General features: G+C 42.2%; 1 protein-coding gene across 4 annotated transcripts in view; it reads left to right on the plus strand.

The window, feature by feature from the left end:
* ACO1 (aconitase 1) overlaps positions 1-17,444 on the plus strand; it is a 38,654-nt gene that overhangs the window by 14,137 nt on the left and 7,073 nt on the right. For all 4 annotated transcript variants that reach the window (XM_030004347.1, XM_030004349.2, XM_030004348.2 and 1 more), the window contains exons 4-14: positions 492-629; positions 2,638-2,707; positions 2,808-2,991; positions 8,540-8,679; positions 9,673-9,844; positions 10,310-10,410; positions 11,458-11,574; positions 12,837-12,996; positions 16,280-16,415; positions 16,916-17,000; positions 17,274-17,430. In XM_030004347.1, coding sequence (XP_029860207.1) covers positions 492-629; positions 2,638-2,707; positions 2,808-2,991; positions 8,540-8,679; positions 9,673-9,844; positions 10,310-10,410; positions 11,458-11,574; positions 12,837-12,996; positions 16,280-16,415; positions 16,916-17,000; positions 17,274-17,430 — 1,460 coding nt within the window. The remainder of the gene's footprint in view (positions 1-491; positions 630-2,637; positions 2,708-2,807; positions 2,992-8,539; positions 8,680-9,672; positions 9,845-10,309; positions 10,411-11,457; positions 11,575-12,836; positions 12,997-16,279; positions 16,416-16,915; positions 17,001-17,273; positions 17,431-17,444) is intronic.

Below are 17,444 nucleotides of genomic sequence, written 5' to 3' on the forward strand. Positions count from 1 at the left end.
GCTTTGCAAAACTTCAGAGATGACCCTTGCCTTAAAATAAGCTAAATAAACATAGCAGAGAATCAAAGAAAGGACATTGTCTTTTTCCCCCTCCCCCCTTCTTTTTAAACAGATTGGGGAGGAGAGAGAGGAACAGAGCAAAAGAAGAGAAACCAGTTCAAGGTCCCAAAGGAATGCTGACTAGGACTAAGTTTCCAGATTCCCAGCCAAGCATGTTAAACAGCTTCTGTTACTTGATGAATTTTGGTTTTAGCATTTCATTCTTACAGTGCTCAGGATATACAGTTCTGTCCCTTCTTCTCTTCTGACTTTGTCTTTCCAAGGGTACTGTCTCTGCTCTAGAGTAATGATCCCAAGACTCAGGGTAAGGCTGTGGCTTGCTTTGTGTGGGGCAGTAGGTGTCTGTTCTCCATCTCAGGATCTCAGTTGTGTGTGTTTTGTTTTTTTCTTTTCCAAATTGTTTCACCTTGTCTATTTCTCTTCTGTTTTAGTGGAGTACCTGCCGTGGTTGACTTTGCTGCAATGCGTGATGCTGTGAAGAAACTTGGTGGGGACCCTGAAAAAATCAATCCTATCTGTCCTGCTGATCTAGTGATAGATCACTCCATCCAGGTTGATTTTAACAGGCGGTAAGGGTACAAAATAACTCTTACTTAATGGTAGTAAGCTGGATCCAGTTGCTGATAATAAAGGTAGTTCTATTGGTGATACTCTTAGCATTTGGACTATAACATCGTAGACTCTAAGAAGTGTTTAAGTTAGGGTGTTGTATCAGTTGTTGTGAATTAGATGGAGGAATTTTGTTTTTCCTGTGGTACATCTCTCAGCAGCACAAGCCTGGACTAAATGTTAACAGAAACAGGCTCAGTCCAGACCTGTGGTGATCGTAATTTTCCATAATAATACTGCATTATTATTAGTTGCTCAGAAATAGCTTTTTTCCACATGCACTTTTTTGACCCTGTAGGGCTTCTTGGAAAGGACAAGTAAGAATGTCTCCTTTCTTCCTTATTTATATAAGAATAGACCTGAGCTGCCCTAGCCCAGCACTGAGGAACTGTTTGCTAGTTCACTGCCTCCATGCAGAAGAGCACAACACACTAATTAATATGGCCTGTATAAGTACAGGAAGGACATAATGCTATTCAATCCTCAGCATGCTACAGAGAGACGAGCACTCACTAGACCCACAATAAAATACAAGACCTCTGCACAGGGGTCCTTCTACCCTCTATGGTATCTAAACATGGGCCTACAGAACTACTTTTCCAAACAGATCCTGCAATTACATGTTTCTCAGTGGTTTCCTTCCGTGTTCCAAACTTCTGAAGTTTTTTGGTCTGCAGTTACCTTGCCTGCTGAAATACTCTGTGTTTATTGTCCTCTATAGGAGACAGTTTTGAAGCAGGCCACTTAAGTTATAGCATTGCAAAGAAGAATATTCCTAGAAAGTGGAAATTAAAGAACATGAAGAGCACTTTCTCAGTACTAATATTTAAAGGCTTCTTTAGAATAAAAATACGGAACTTCTGAGCAGAAATGCATTGTGAAGCCTGCTTCGTAGAAGAATGTTGCCAGACAGTTTTCAAATATAACTTTTTTCCTATTTTTTTTTAGCTGTAGACTAGTAAGGATACAAATTCTCACTGATGCCATTTCATAGCTGGTAGGGGAGAAAAAAGGCCAAAAAATTTTTACCTATGTAACTGTTGAAAATCAACTCCCTTTAACTTTTTTCCTAGAGATGCTGTATCTATTCATAATCTTAACATAACACTAAGCAGTTTAGGAACAGATGCAAAATTAGAAATAATCATCTAAAGACTGATCTCTGGGGTAATGGGTGTTCTAGCACTAATCTATTAAACTAGAAACCTAACCTTTCTTTTTCATTTGCCTCACATTTTTTAAGATCTTTCAGAAACAGTGTTTTTCTTTGTGAACAAGATATGATTTCATCTCTACCATAGAACAAAATCAGTTGTTATGATTCTGTTTCTGTATTATTTTAATAACATTCATTTTATGTTATCAGTAGTATCTGGGACTTCACTTAGATAATTTTTTGCTAATTACTTTTTCTCACAGCCTTATTTTATTTCTATTAGGCTCATGTATATATGGAGAGAACATTGGCCAGCCCTATGCTTCAGTTCTTTCAAACTCTTCAGGCCTAAGTTAGGCAGCTGATTCAAGTGAAGAGTTTGTTAGCCCTGTCTGCTTTGAAACACAGGGGCTTCAGGCAGCACTGCATCATCAGTGATAATCTCTTTTAAACTGAAGTTGCAGGGCAGTTGTGTACTGGTTGCTTCTGATTTAGGTGTTAGGAACTTCACATTGCTCTAAAAAGTAGTGTAGCTATTCTGAAGCTATAAGTTTTACGCCTGTCACATATATAATATGCAGATTAGCACTCACATTTGAACCAGACTTCAGGTATTATCTCTTAAGACTTCTTAAATCCTTTTAATAGGTTGCCTGCAGTTCACAGCTGCAGTGAGATTAAAAATATGAGATTGATCAGCATTAACATTAGCTAATAACTCTTCTTTTCTTTCAACCTTTGGGTATACCTGACCAGACATAAATTTCAGGTGGATACTTTTGGTTCTGACAGCTGATTATTTTCACTTGCAGATCAGATAGCTTGCAAAAAAATCAGGACCTGGAATTTGAAAGGAACAAGGAAAGGTTTGAATTCCTAAAGGTACCGAAAGAATTAATTCTATTTGCATGGAGAAAAGTGCAATGAACAAAAGTTCTTCCAGTGCTCATGTGCATTGAAAACTGAATTCCTTCTGTTTCAGTGGGGCTCTCAGGCTTTTAAAAATATGAGGATTATTCCGCCAGGCTCTGGGATCATCCACCAAGTGAACTTGGAGTACTTGGCAAGAGTGGTGATGGATCAGGATGGCTACTACTATCCAGACAGCGTGGTGGGCACTGACTCGCACACCACCATGATAGACGGTTTGGGAGTGCTTGGCTGGGGTATGTGCAGTAGTGTATTGTGAATAGTCTGTTTGCTCACTAAGCTCTGTTTCAGACTTTGGTGAGTTGACCCTGGCTGGCAGGTTAGCACCCACCCAGTCACTCCCTCATTCTGCCAGCAGGATAGGGGAAGAGAATGGGAAGGGAAATGCAACAAAAAACTCATGGGTCGAGACAAAGACAGTTTAATAAGTGAAGGGGGTGGGGGGAAGGAAAGGAAAGCAAGTGATGCAAAGACAATCAGTCACCACCTCCCAGCAGCACACCAAAGCCCAGCCTGTCCCTGGGCAATGGCTACTTTGGAAAAATTCCCCCCACATCCCAATTTTAATCCTGAGCGTGATGTTATATGGCATGGACTATCTCTCTGTTCAGTTTGGGTCAGCTGTCCTGGCTCTGTCCCCTCCCAGTGTCTTGCACACCCCAGCTTATTTGCTGAGGGGCAGTTGACCTGTGTCAGCACTGCTCAGCAATAGCTAAAACATTGGTATGTTATTGTCGTGGTTTAAGCCCAGCCGGTAACAAAGCACCATGAAGCACTAGCTCACTCCTCCCCCCCAGCCCGGGTGGGATGAGGAGAAAATATAAAGAAAAGCTCATGGGTTAAGACAAAGACAGGGAGCGATCACTTACCACTTATGGTCATGGGCAAAAGAGAGGCTCAACTTGGGGAAGAAACAAAATCAATTTAATGTACTACAAATCAAATCAAAACAAGGATAATGAGAAGTAAAACAAAATCTTTATTCCCCCCACCCCTCCCTGCTTCCCGGCTCAACTCCACTCCCGATTTCCTCCACCTCCCGGGGAGTGGGAGTTGCAGTCAGTTCATCACAACGTTGTCTCTGCTGCTCCTTCCTCCTCAGGGTGTTACCTGATCAGAAAGTAACTCCTGAAACACACAAAGTATGTTTAAAGAGGAGGCATTGCTTAATTCTGCTTAGGGTGCAAGGTGGAAGATTTCCACAAATCGAGCACACCTACTGAGGTTTTCAGTCCATACTTATATAGTTAAAACACCATGCCTATCTAATACATATGTTCCACCTAACTATTGCATAGTCATTATGTGGAGCAAGCCTGATGTGTTGTTGTCTTGAGCAATCATCCGAGAGTCTTCTATGCCTGCACGAGGGTCTCTGGTGGGCTTCGGGGGGGTCTTCTGTGGTCGTTTGGGGAAGAATACCCCTACTCCTTTTGTCCTTTTATGGGCATGTGTCATCTGAGGACACCAGGGTCTTTGTTTCTCTTGCCAACCCCTCCTTTCTCAATGGCGAAGGAGGATGTATGTCCTTAATTAGCAAGTCTGTGACTCTTTAAGCATCCTCTATTGCAAGTAGAATCTTAAACTAGATAAGCTTTACCTTGAGTACACATAATCTAAACAGTCCTTGAATAGCAAACATACCACACTTCTCCGTTTTAGTTTTTTTTCTTTAAACTATCACCACCTTCTTATTTGTTAATCAGTCTTTTGAAGGCTTGAGGCAAGACCCGCTACCAAAAACCCCGCCACACAAACCCAAAACAGTTATCAACACTGGTTTGGTCACAAATCTAAAACATGGCACTGTATGGGCTGCTGTAAAGAAAAGTTACTTCTGTGCCAGCCAGACACAGTACACAGACTAACCCCAAATTCAAGGAACCTAATAAGGTCTTTTACAGTTATTTAAAGCTTTTTAACTAAACTCCCTGTTCTGGTAACAGTCTTAGATGATTTCTGGTGCATGTATTGTTGGGTTTGGTTTTTTTTCTTTTATATATCTTCTATTCTGCATTTAAATCACAAGGAAGCAGGCAAGGAAAATCATAAATAAGACTTCTGGAAGCACCTTAGTCATTGGGGAAGGCAAGGGAGTTGAAGCATCACTGAACATCCATTTGTTCCTTAGTCACTTAGCTACTTTCAAAGTGTTGCCTTATCAAAAAATAACGCAAATTCTCTATTAGACTGAAGATGCTGAAAGTTAAATCTTGAGTGAGTTAAATACGGCCAGAGAGGCCATTGTCAAAAACAGCACTATGAAATATGTTTCAATACCAGTAGTCTGCAGAATGCTTGTTAAAGAAATAAATACAAATAATTCCTTTTTTTTTGCTTGTAGTGGCAAACTGCAGTGTTTGAATTATTGACTAAATAAGTAGGTATGAAGTGAAAGTATTGGCAATCATCCCACACATGGTAGCAAAAACTTAAGTTGAGCTTTTTGTCTTCCTGGTGAAGATCACCTGATATGGTGATAGGAGCCCTATTGAAACAGATATCTTACAAATACAGAAGACACTGTGTTTTTAAACAGCATTTGCTAGTTGTTCACAAAGATGCTTGTCAAGTTCTGAATACCACATGTGACAGAAGTAGCACATTGTGTTTTTTCTACCCTGCCTATACTACTGTAGCAATATTGGTCGATTGAGACTTTCTGTCAAGGTTGCAAGAATTCCTGCTGGCTTGGAATACAAAGGTAAACAAGTTCACTTTATTTTAAACCATGACATCTTTGGGATAAGAAATGTCTCTTTTATTGTATATTTGGTTGCACCTTCCACATGGAGCAGTCATTTAGATGATGTCGCAACACCAATTGCTGCTTGGAAGAGTGTGTCTGTAAACTTAGCCTTTTTTTTATCTCCAGGATTTGAAAAGTATGGCTGGGCATAGTCCATACCATACGTGCTCAAAGCACACGTTCTTGGATCCAGCATTTCTTGCTAGTGGCTGGTAATGCTGAACTTGCTTCATGCCTGTCTGTGGTAGCCTGTCAGTCATGTCAACTAACTTGACTGTTTAAAAATGATTCAACACCTAGTGAAAGGAGTCACATAATTTGATCTGTCACAGAATTACCTTTTTAATTAACATAGGTATATCATTTTGCAAAAAATAAATTGGAAATTATTTTTCAGAACCATTATTAGATTAAGTGGGAAAAAGGATACAAGTAGTGGTTTGGCATACATAAGCAACTATTACAGGCAATTTGTTCTAGCTCACTATTAATTAAGCTAAACAAAAGGTAGAAGGGACTTTCTACAGGCAAAAAGTTATAAAACTGCTGCCTAATGCCAAATTGCTAGTAAACATCCTGGGTTTTAGATTGCATATGACTATGACATCTTAATACTTTATATTATTAAATTAGCAAAATGAAGTAGTCACTTGAACTGCATTTCTCTAATACTGAAAGTGTGCTTACACAGAGGTTCTTATCTTCACATGCCCAAGACCTGTTGAAACTTAACAGATGTAAGGAAAATATTTCTGTCTTAACAAGTAGCTTTTCTGTTAGTGTTTGTATTGGGTTTGCGTGACAAGGTTTTGGTATCAGAGTGGCTACAGGGGTGGCTTCTGTGAGAAGCTGCTAGAAGCTTCCTCTATGTCCAACAGAGCCAATGCCAGCCAGCTCCAAGTCGGACCCGCCGCTGGCCAAGGCCGAGCCCATCAGTGATGGTGGTAGTGCCTCTGGGAGAACAGATTTAAGAAGGGAAAAAAAAGTTGCTGTGGAACAGAAACTGCAGCCAGGGAGAGTATCGAGAATATGTGAGAGAAACAGCTCTGCAGACACCAAAGTCAGTGAAAAGGTCAGCATAGCACCTCTCCTCATTGGCTCCTCTATCACCTGGAGAAGGAAGTTGTCATCAATGCATTCCAAGAACCTCCTGGATTGCTTATGCCCTGCTGTGTTGTCCCTCCAACAGGTATTGGGGTGGTTGAAGTCTCCCATGAGGACCAGAGCTTGTGAATGTGAGGCTTCTCCTATCTGTCTATAGAGGGCCTCATCCGCTTGCTCTTCCTCGTTGGGTGGCCTGTAGCAGACCCCCACTATAATGTCACCTGTCCCTGCTCTCCCTTTAATCCTGACCCATAAGCTCTCAGGATTAAATAAAGATGAAGAGGAACTTCTTACAAGGGCATGTAGTGATAGGACAAGGGGTAATGGCTTTAAACTGAAAGAGGGTAGATTTAGATTAGATGTAAGGTACAAGTTCTTCACTGTGAGGGTGGTGAGGCACTGGAACAGGTTGCCCAGAGAGGCTGTGGATGCCCCATCCCTGGAAGTGTTCAAAGTCAGGTTGGATGGGGCTTTGAGCAATGTGTTCTAGTGGAATGTGTCCCTGCCCATGCAGGGGTGTTGGAACTAGATGATCTTTAAGGTCTCTTCCAACCCAAACCATGCTGATTCTATGAAGAAGGAGGGGGAGGAGGTGCTCCAGGCGCCGGAGCAGAGATTCCCCTGCAGCCTGTGGGGAAGACCATGGTGAGGCAGGCTGTCCCCCTGCAGCCCGTGGAGGTCCACGGTGGAGCAGATATCCAGCTGCAACCCGCGGAGGACCCCACGCCGGAGCAGGTGGGTGCCCGAAGGAGGCTGTGACCCCATGGGAAGCCCACGCTGGAGCAGGCTCCTGGCAGAACCTGCAGATCTGTGGAGAGAAGAGCCCATGCTGGAGCAGGTTTTCTGGCAGGACTTGTGACCTGGGGCATCCATGCTTGAGCAGTCTGTTCCTGAAGGACTGCACCCCATGGAAGGGACCCACGCTGGAGCAGTTCATGAAGAACTGCAGCCCGTGGGAAGGACCCACGTTGGAGAAGTTCGTGGAGGACTGTCTCCCATGGGAGGGACCCCACGCTGGAGCAGGGGAAGAGTGTGAGGAGTCCTGCCCCTGAGCAGGAGGGAGCGGCAGAGACAACGTGTGACGAACTGACCACAACCTCCATTCCCTGTCCCCCTGTGCCACTACGGGGGAGGAGGTAAAGAAAACCAGGAGTGGAGTTGAGCTGGGAAGAAGGGAGAGGTGTGGGGAAAGGTGTTCTAAGATTTGGGTTTATTTCTCATTATCCTACTCCAATTTGATTGATAATAAATTAAATTAATTTTCCCCAAGTCAAGTCTGTTTTGTCCGTGATGGTAATTGGCGAGTGATCTCTCCCTGCCCTTATCTCAACCCATGACCTTTTTGTTATATTTTCTCTCCCCTGTCCAGCTCGGGGGGGAGTGATAGAGCAGCCTTGGTAGGCATCTGATGTCCAGCCAGGGTCAACCCACCACAGTATTCTTTAGAACAGTCTATACTCTTGACTCTAAAAATCCTTCCTTCAAAATAACTTTTAAGATTTTGGTGACCAATAGTCATGGTCTGCATGCATTTCACTCACAGCACACCATGTTCAATGCCATGTCAGTCGTTCTTTGTTTATACATTGCATGTTTAAGTCATTAAATAAAACTTTTACATCTGTTATTGTAAAAGTCATGCTTCCTCAGAGTAAGTTACTTAGATTTACCTAATATCCCTAATATCCCCCATTAGGCTGAGGAACAAGGATGAAAGTATGAAACGGAAAGAAATTAAAAAGCCCAACCTTGCAGAAACTGAAGCAAGATAAGTGCCTCTTAGCAGAAGGCTAAGCTCTCTGGCTGTCTGCCTTCTCCCCCTTTTCACACCTTAAATTGAGTAGTCATCAGTCAATTGTACTTCATGGGTTTCTCTCTGACACCTTACTATCTCTGTGAATAGTTGGATTGAATACTCCTATTGCATACAGGTGTCGGTGGCATTGAAGCAGAAGCAGTGATGTTGGGCCAGCCGATCAGCATGGTGCTTCCTGAGGTGGTTGGCTATAAGCTGCTAGGAAACCCTCAGCCTCTGGTAACATCCACTGACATTGTGCTCACCATTACCAAGGTAATGAACATGTCTGCTGTTTTGCCATTAGTGCTGGAAGCTACGCATATTCTGTAGGACAGAGCCACTGTACTGCATGCTTAGGAGCCCTGTGTGTGCTTCCATGTAGTCATTTTGGACTTTTTTTAAGCTTTATTGCTCTTTGTGGGTTGGAATCAGCTGCCCAAGGACAACTGCAAATTTGCCAGGCAAATCTGTTTCCCAGAAGCCAGACAAAATAGAACAGAGAGCTGGTATCTCATGGCCTGTTCCAATCCTCACGTGCAGACCTGTTTTGGAACAGCAGTGCTTGTAAAAGGATCTTGTTTCTCTCCTGCCTCAAAAGAAACAGATTACTTTCTTTTTTGAAGTCCCGACTTAAAATAAGGCAATATAAAATCTGAAAGCAGTAAGTCCTGCAGTCTGATTTCTTTGATCTGCATGTTTGGCTCACATGTCATATGTTTGTAATATATTTATTCACTCTGTGGATTGTGGCTGAATTAAGAGTATTACTGGGTCAGCATTAATGTCGTTGGAGGTCAGAAATCTGGTACACATGTTCATAATGGGATGCTGTCTCTAGAGAAAACCTCCACATGGAGAAAGCCAATGGTTTTTTATGAGTTCATCCAGATGTTGTGTGTGTTCAGTTATTTACAGTTTGATTCACATACTTGTGCAGTTTGTTCTTCCTGTTTCCCCATCTTCCTGGGTTTGCTGGCTAAAGACCCCACGCTGTTCTCCTCTCTTTAGAATGTCAGGTTGAGAAAAATACAGTTGTTCTAAGATAGACTCCAGTTCAAATGAGTGGAAGAGGAAGTTTAGAAGGAATACATCCCTTGTATCTGTGTCCTCATCTTCGTGATTTAGTTTACCAAAGCTTCCTGGTTTCAAGTGGCTATAGAAACCTTCGGAAAAGGTTTCTCTGAAGTCGAAAGCTGAATTTTATAACATACATGCTCAGGTCATTTGACACTTAGCAATGACACAGGCACTGTATTTTTATAACAGCACCTTCGTCAAGTTGGAGTCGTGGGTAAATTCGTGGAGTTTTTTGGTCCGGGTGTAGCCCAGCTGTCAATTGCTGACCGAGCCACCATTGCCAATATGTGTCCAGAGTATGGAGCAACAGCTGCCTATTTCCCAGTGGATGATATTAGCATTGGGTACCTGATACAAACTGGTGAGTGTAAGAGGAGACCATGAGTTAAAGGTGTAATTGAAATGAAGGACTACAGGTCTATATGGTGTAGTCAGCAATGGGGTTGAATCAGGTGAAGCCTTCTGAGCTTGAGTGCTTCTTTTGTCCATACTTGCTTAGTCAGGCTGTGTGTGGCTCTTAGGCTCCATGTTTATGAAGAGCCAAGGTTTAGACTGTTTCACAGCTATGCTTAGCCCTGCCTGGACCTAGCTTGTCCAGATGACAGAAGCAGGAACCTAAGTTTTTGTTGTCCAAAAGCCACCAAGTCTGCTCAATTTCTTTGTTTTTGGTGAGTGTCTAATATTTGTGCTGAAAGGTCTTGTAGTGCAATGTACAGTGTGAACAGTGAAATATCCTGTTACATGTTTTTTTTTCCTTTTTCTGTGACATGGTACTTCCTCAGTTTTATTTGCATTTTGTTTTTGCTGTATCTGGCTTTCACCTTAGGCCGTGATAAAGAGAAAGTTATGTGCACAAAAAAGTATCTTGAGGCTGTGGGAATGCTAAGAGATTTCAAGAACTCCTCTCAGGATCCGGACTTCACACAGGTTAGAAACTGCTCTGTTTGCTGGCTCCTTGCTTTACGCTCTGCCCTATTTTAATGTGACAATTGTCTGTTTTTCACAGAAACTAAGAAATAGTCAGGGGATTCCTTATCCTTTGGCTTGGTCCGCACAGCTGTCTTAACTTAGGGCCTAGTGGAATAAGTCAGCTGGCTCTCCAGGTGTGAAAATTTGGGCGTAGGTATAGATTGGCTCTCAGTTGAGCTCTAGCTGGTGCAGATTCTGCAATTTGATCCATGTGGTTTTGAGAAGTCCAGTCCAGACTCAAACACAGCTATGAAGATAGTGTGGATGTTTTCTGTGTAAGCCTTGTCCCAGTTTTACTCTTGTTCTGTTCAGCAACTTATTTTACTGTAGGAATTGGGACACTTAGAAGCTTTGTGTGGTAACCACAGACCACACAAGCCATTTTCTGTGCAAGAAAATCAAGATCTTACTCTGTGTCCAGGAAACTCAAGAATACTCCTGGTTTTCTCTACAGTAAGAATTTATCTTGTAACTTATGTTCAGATTTGCATGATTATTCAAAAACCTTAGTAAATATGGAAAGATGCAGCACACTATAAAATCAAAGTTGAAACATGGGTGAGGAACAGGAAAATATGATAATCTTTGTTTCATAATAGACTGAACTTTTCCCCAAGGCCAAGATAAATAGTCTGCTTTGGTTTATGCCAGTACCAGGATTTCTTCACATCATTGTTTTCTGAAAAGCACCCTGCTGCTAGCATGTGAAAGGACATAATTCTCAAAATCATCTATATTGTTTAGATGCTTTAGTCACACATTGAGTTTTCAATAACAGGGATGCTTTTGAGAGCCATACCTGGGAGCTGGCAGGGTCTAAAACTAGAACTGTTCCTTTTCTTCTGATCTTTTCCTTCTCATATGTCTTTGATAATTTCTGCAAACAAACATAAAGATGTGCAGACTTAGCCTTGGTTCAACAGCAGAAGTAAGCATACCTGTGGCTTAACTGGCTTCAACTTGTCATGCAGTGCTGAACCACTCTCTGTTTCTTTTACCGAATAGGTTGTTGAGTTGGATCTCCATACTGTTGTGCCTTGCTGCAGTGGACCAAAAAGACCTCAGGACAAAGTTGCTGTGTCAGATATGAAGAAGGACTTTGAGACTTGTCTGGGAGCCAAGGTAGGGTCTAGGAACATTTGGGCATACAAACTAATGCATGCTTCTAGAACTTGTTTGGTGTTCAGGAGCTACATTCTTGGGTTAATTTGTGTGTTGTTTGTTTGCCTATTGAAAACTAAATGAGGATGTTTGAATGCAGTTTAGAAGATGACCTCAAAAATGGGTAGTTTAGAATTGGGGTGATACTTCTGTCACATGAAGGTCATGTCCTATTGAAGTAGTAGTTCCTTCTGATTTTAGATCAGTCTTAGGCCTAACACAGTTTTGACATACACTAGGGATTTCTGAACTAGCCACGATGGGTGGTGTTAGAGTGGACCAAGTAGCTACTGCACTGAGCTCTGTGCTAACTACCCAGCTCTTCAGCTTTCCAAGCAGGTTAGGCCCTGAGCTCCACAACATAGTTTCTCATTCCATGCTGAATCTATTCAGCAGATCAGAACTGCACATGTCTCTGTGACTCTTTGATATTGGTGGTAAAGACAGAAAGAAAAAAGACTTCTCTGTACATCATCCAGTCAAAAATGGTCATTGAAAGAAGAGCAAGACTTTAATTTGAATTAATATGCCCAGACACTTAAGTTCCCCAAATCAGTTTGAATCCTTATCGGATACGGTGACCACCCTTGTTAAAGGCAGTACAGAACTCTAGTGATGTAAATCAAGAAACTTAAACTACAGCAATTCCCAATAATTATTGTTTTGTTACATAGTCCAAACTCTGTTAAATGACCTTATGCTTTCAGATCTCTAAGTGTAATTTTTCGTGGTGTGAACAGTGCCTTCTTGCTCTTTGTTTTTTTTTTTCAACTGTCAGGCTTTTGCCTCTCAAGTCAACTCTTAGTATAAGTTTGAGCTGTTTCATTGATATTCATGGCTTAAAAATCTTATGTGTTATGGCTAAAATCTCAGGACTAGATTGTGTAACAAGACTGTATGTGATCACAAATCTGGAGCATATGGGAGTAAGAAGCATCTGAGCAACCTGAAGAAGGATATATTCATGCAGGAAGAAAACACAAATACATTTTGCTGCAAAGGCTGCCTCTTTTACCAGTAAACAGAGAATATGATAGACCCCAGAAAAATAATTTTTGTCCACCACTTTGACTAATCAGCGATGCAAGCCTTCACTATCAGATGCAAGCATGGATATGACTGACAGACGCTTCTCATTCGTGAAATACCCAGCCCATACCAATTTCCACTAAAAATATTTATATTAACGACATCCTTTTGATTCTTACTTTCTTGTCTTACAGCAAGGATTCAAGGGATTCCAAATTGCCCCAGACAGACACAACACCATAGTCAAATTTAATTTTGAGGGCTGTGACTTCAAGCTTGCTCATGGTTCAGTAGTGATTGCTGCCATTACAAGCTGTACAAACACCAGTAACCCCTCAGTTATGTTGGGAGCAGGTAAGTTTATTTGCTTAATGTGCAGTAGTTTTTCTGTAGCTCTGGCTGTGTGTCCTAAAGACAAATACAACACTGATGTAATTCTACATGCACAGTGCTGTTTTTGTCATTTGGAGTGCTAAAACTGCACTTAGTCCCTAAGGGTAGCAGAAGGAATTCTGGAAATGGCAGCTAGAAACATGGGTTGAAGAAAATGGATTATTCCTGCACTGTCTTCTTTACAGGGCAAGCCGGAAATGAATTAACCAGCACCTCTGACATTTGTTCAAATGCACAGAAGCTGTTACATAGAGCTGAAAAGGGGCTATTGAAAGTCAGAGCCACAAGAAGAGGGACAGTGAAGAACGTCTTTGGGTTTAAGTCTGAAGGTGCTCTGATCTGGCAGCAGAGTACAAAACACACACTTAGCTAGAGATGTATCAAGTTGTTACAGCAAGAGTCTGAGGGCATGTGGGGAGTGACTAGAGGAGGAAAACTCTGTTCTCGGGGGTTGCCATCTTTCAGAGCCTTGTTGTTTACATCTTAACTGCATGCAAGAAGTGGTCAGGGGTGGGCTTTTTATCCCCCACTTTCTTGCTTATCACCATTCAAACACTACAAAACAGTCTGAGTTGCTTATGTTAAATTTCAGGGCAGGAAGGAGGTTGTTAATTTTTAACCTGGCTAGTCTGGGCAGAAAATTTCTCATTCCAAATGTGTGCTTCTGGTAACAAAACATGCATGAAGAGAGGCAGCTCAAAGGGTTCAGTCTATACTAGACCAGTTCAGCCCTCTTTCCCAGGTGCTTGGCTACATGCTCACATCTTTCTCTCCTCTGCAAACATATGTGTAGATGTTATCTGTCACTGTAAGATCATCACTGCATTAGGGCTTCCTAGTCTGTCAGACTGTTTGTAGGATGCAGGCTTATTTTCTACAAAGGTTGGAAGGGATGTACAATGGGCAATGCAAGGGCCCTTGACTAGAGACGATTACTTACTGGTTGAAGTCACATTATTTGTCTCCTTTGTTCCTCTGTGGTGCTGGGAGGATCTTGGCTTGTGGACAGCTCTGTCAACAATCACTTTGCATTTAGCTTGTTGATGTGATATTTGTCACCTGTTCTTGGGCTAGCATCTTTCTTTTGGTACTCTACAGTACCAGCAGCTCACCCCCTTCCCAGGCACAAAAGGTCTTTTAAATCCTAGTAACAGGGACAAAGTCCATCACAAACCAGGATGTGGGGTGGAAAGGGAAGCTGAGGAGAGGTGTGCTCTATTTCTTACCCCTTTGAGAGGAACAGAATTAAACAAAATCTCCCAATTCACTTGCCCTTGACAGGACAGCCAAATAAGCATACTTCTTTCCTCGGGTCCATCCTGATCATGATTGCAGAAATAGAGCTGTATTTCTTTCTTCCAAGGATCAAGAAGTAGGTTTCTTCCAGGCAAACTATCTTTGCTCTGTCCTATTCCCTTAGTTCTAGGTGGGTGTATCTGTCATTTGTGCCACCTGCTTAGGATATAGTTTCCTCAAGTGTTTGGCTCCCAGACTAATGGCATGCATTTTTAACCCACTCTGTGGCAGTGGGGATGCTGATCTTTCAGTCTGCTTGGCTTAATAGCTATATGAATTTAAAGTTGAGAAGTATCTGCAGAGCAAAGTGAAGTTGGTACTTTGAAAGCATTCACTGCTACTTAATGCACAGCAGCCTGAAGAGCATAGTCCTAAGGATCTCAGCGTATGCACTCAGATTTAGTGGGTACTCTTAACTTTACTACCTTTCCCTACAGTGGCACTTAAGCTTTGACCTCAACAAGGAGGGAAAAGTAATTCTGTCAGCCTCCGGTAACTGTACACTACAGTGCTGAGAACCTCTGAGATACCCGCAAGAAACATGATAATTTGGCTTTCATTATAGGGTTTGAAATGAAAGTAAATAAAACATACAGTGGTCCCACACTAAGTAAGCTAAAAGAAATCCAAAATATGAATAGTTGTTTCAAACTACCGCTGTATATCCTGTGCACTAAATGATGTGCAGGGGCTGTGCGTCTGTGAGGATAGTCAGTGTATGCTGTAGTAGTATTGACAGCCTAATCTGACTTTGCAAATGTGTTGGATTAAGGTTGCTCAAAGCAACCTAAGTTCTGGCATTTTCTTGCCAGTTTTTAGAGTTTGACTTTGCATTCTTTTCAGAACTGGTATTGGCAGGAAAACAGAAGCCAACACTTTCAAACAGGCTGTCAGGCTTTTGGGTCCTAGGATGATAATTTGTTCATGGTCACATTTTCAAAAGTATCCAAGAGCTCCAGTTCCTGCAGCTTCCTCTGGCAGCTAAGAAGCCTCAGCAACTTCAGGCATAGGACTGCTTTTTTAAATTCACGTACCTACCTTTAGGCATCCAAATCTATCTGTAGGCCTTTTCACACAACACTTAGAAGCAGAGGTCTCCGGGTCATGTCTAACAGAGCTGCCAAACAGCTGGCAAAGACAAAACAGTTTGATGACGTCTTCCTGTTGGAGATCATGTTGGATCAAAGCACAGCTGATGTATGTTTTCTTATGTAAGTGGATGTGTGAGAGGGAGAATGAGGCATGGGAATGTGAAGTTTTGCATAGTTTGCATAGCTGTTGCTTCTTCTATGTCCATCCTGGGAAAGGGCTGGAGGGGGCTTGTTTTCTGAACATTTGTCTGTGTATGGACAATTCATTTAGAAGGAAGAAACTCAGGATAAATATGTTTCTGGTAACACATATGCTCCACTAAAACATATCTATGCATGTTACAAATCCAGGAGTGGTAAAACAGCACTCCTGCAACAAGCAGTAGATTGTGAGATAGCTTGTTTGTGGCAAGGGCCGGAGTTGGTGCTCTTATAGCCATCTGCTTCTGAGGGCAGCAAGTAATGTGTTGGCAGTTATTTCAGCACTGGGTCACTAGACCACCATGAGTGGGAAGTTAACAATTCATTGCATTTTTTGTGAGACACTTGTCTTACAAATGGTGTTCTGAGTTTTTAATGTCTATGTGCTGCCCCAGTGGGAGTGCATCTTGTTGAATGGAACTTCCAGCAACTTTCCAGTGGAGCAGAAATTGCAGACTGCATCTACAGTTCGACAGAGCACTTGAGTTCTAGCTTGTTATTCTGCGACTAGTGCTGTTGGCTCACTGTACCATTTAATTGCTGGAAATGGAGCCTTTTTTGTTTTCCAGTTATTTAGTGATACTTCTGTTAACCTGTTAATCCACCAAACTGTCCCATTTCCAGGACAAACTGCAACTATCCTTTGCATTTTTCAGGATTGCTTGCTAAGAAAGCTGTTGAAGCTGGTTTGACAGTGAAGCCATACATTAAAACTAGCCTGTCCCCAGGAAGCGGGGTTGTCACATACTATCTGAGGGAGAGTGGAGTTATGAGTTACCTTTCCCAACTAGGGTAAGAGTGCTTTTCTTACCGTTGTCCTATGGCTGCTTAACTAAAAGCATTGATAACAAGCGATGCAATAGAATAACTATTTCTCTGCACAGTTTAAAAGATATGACAGGTAACCAATGGCATGATCCTGCATGAGTTCACACATTGCTGTTGTGCTGGCTGACTTTGTACCAATGAGGGAGAAGGCCTGTTGCCTGCTGTAGCTACTTGAAGACTCGTGTTATTAAGCAGGAAAATGGGTTGTTTTTCAAGACTGATGGTTTTAAAACAGCATAAATGACTCTTTATTTTTGTTCATCTTGCTTGATAACACATTTGCCCGATCTTCATTCTGTGTGCATGGACAGTCTCTGCAATGATAAGAATTGAGCATTCTCAAAAATGCTGGTTTTGGCAGCAATTAATTTGTTAAAACAGTACATCTTCTGAAAGTAACCCTAGCCAACTGCTAAGGGCTCCAAAATAGCTTTTTGTTCACTGATGATTTTTGTGCTGTCTAGGTTTGATGTCGTGGGTTATGGATGTATGACATGTATTGGCAATAGTGGACCCCTACCAGAGTCTGTTGTTGCAGCCATTACACAGGTATGCAGTTTCTCCTGTGCAGCTTATTTAGGTAAGCTGTTCTCTGTTGTGTGCTGTTCTGAGCTGTGTTATACTGTGCACTAACTCTTTTCAGCTGTGTGCTGAGAAGTCTATATTCTCTTGTCTGTGGGAAATGCTTTGGGATTGTTTGGAAGGAGACAGTTGTGTGACTGTCCAGTCATTGATGTTGCAGCACAGTGCAGCTCTGCAGACTTGCTGGGTGTGTGGAGTCCAAGCACCTCAGCTACATTTGTTTCAAACTCTCTCTTACAGGGAGACCTGGTAGCGGTGGGTGTGTTGTCTGGCAATAGGAATTTCGAAGGACGTGTCCATCCTAACACCCGTGCTAACTACCTAGCCTCCCCGCCACTGGTAATAGCCTATGCAATTGCGGGGACTATCCGGATTGACTTTGAGAAAGAGCCTTTGGGTAAGGCAGTGTCA

The sequence above is a fragment of the Aquila chrysaetos genome, chromosome Z (genome assembly GCF_900496995.4).
Source record: "Aquila chrysaetos chrysaetos chromosome Z, bAquChr1.4, whole genome shotgun sequence".
NCBI lineage: Eukaryota > Metazoa > Chordata > Aves > Accipitriformes > Accipitridae > Aquila > Aquila chrysaetos.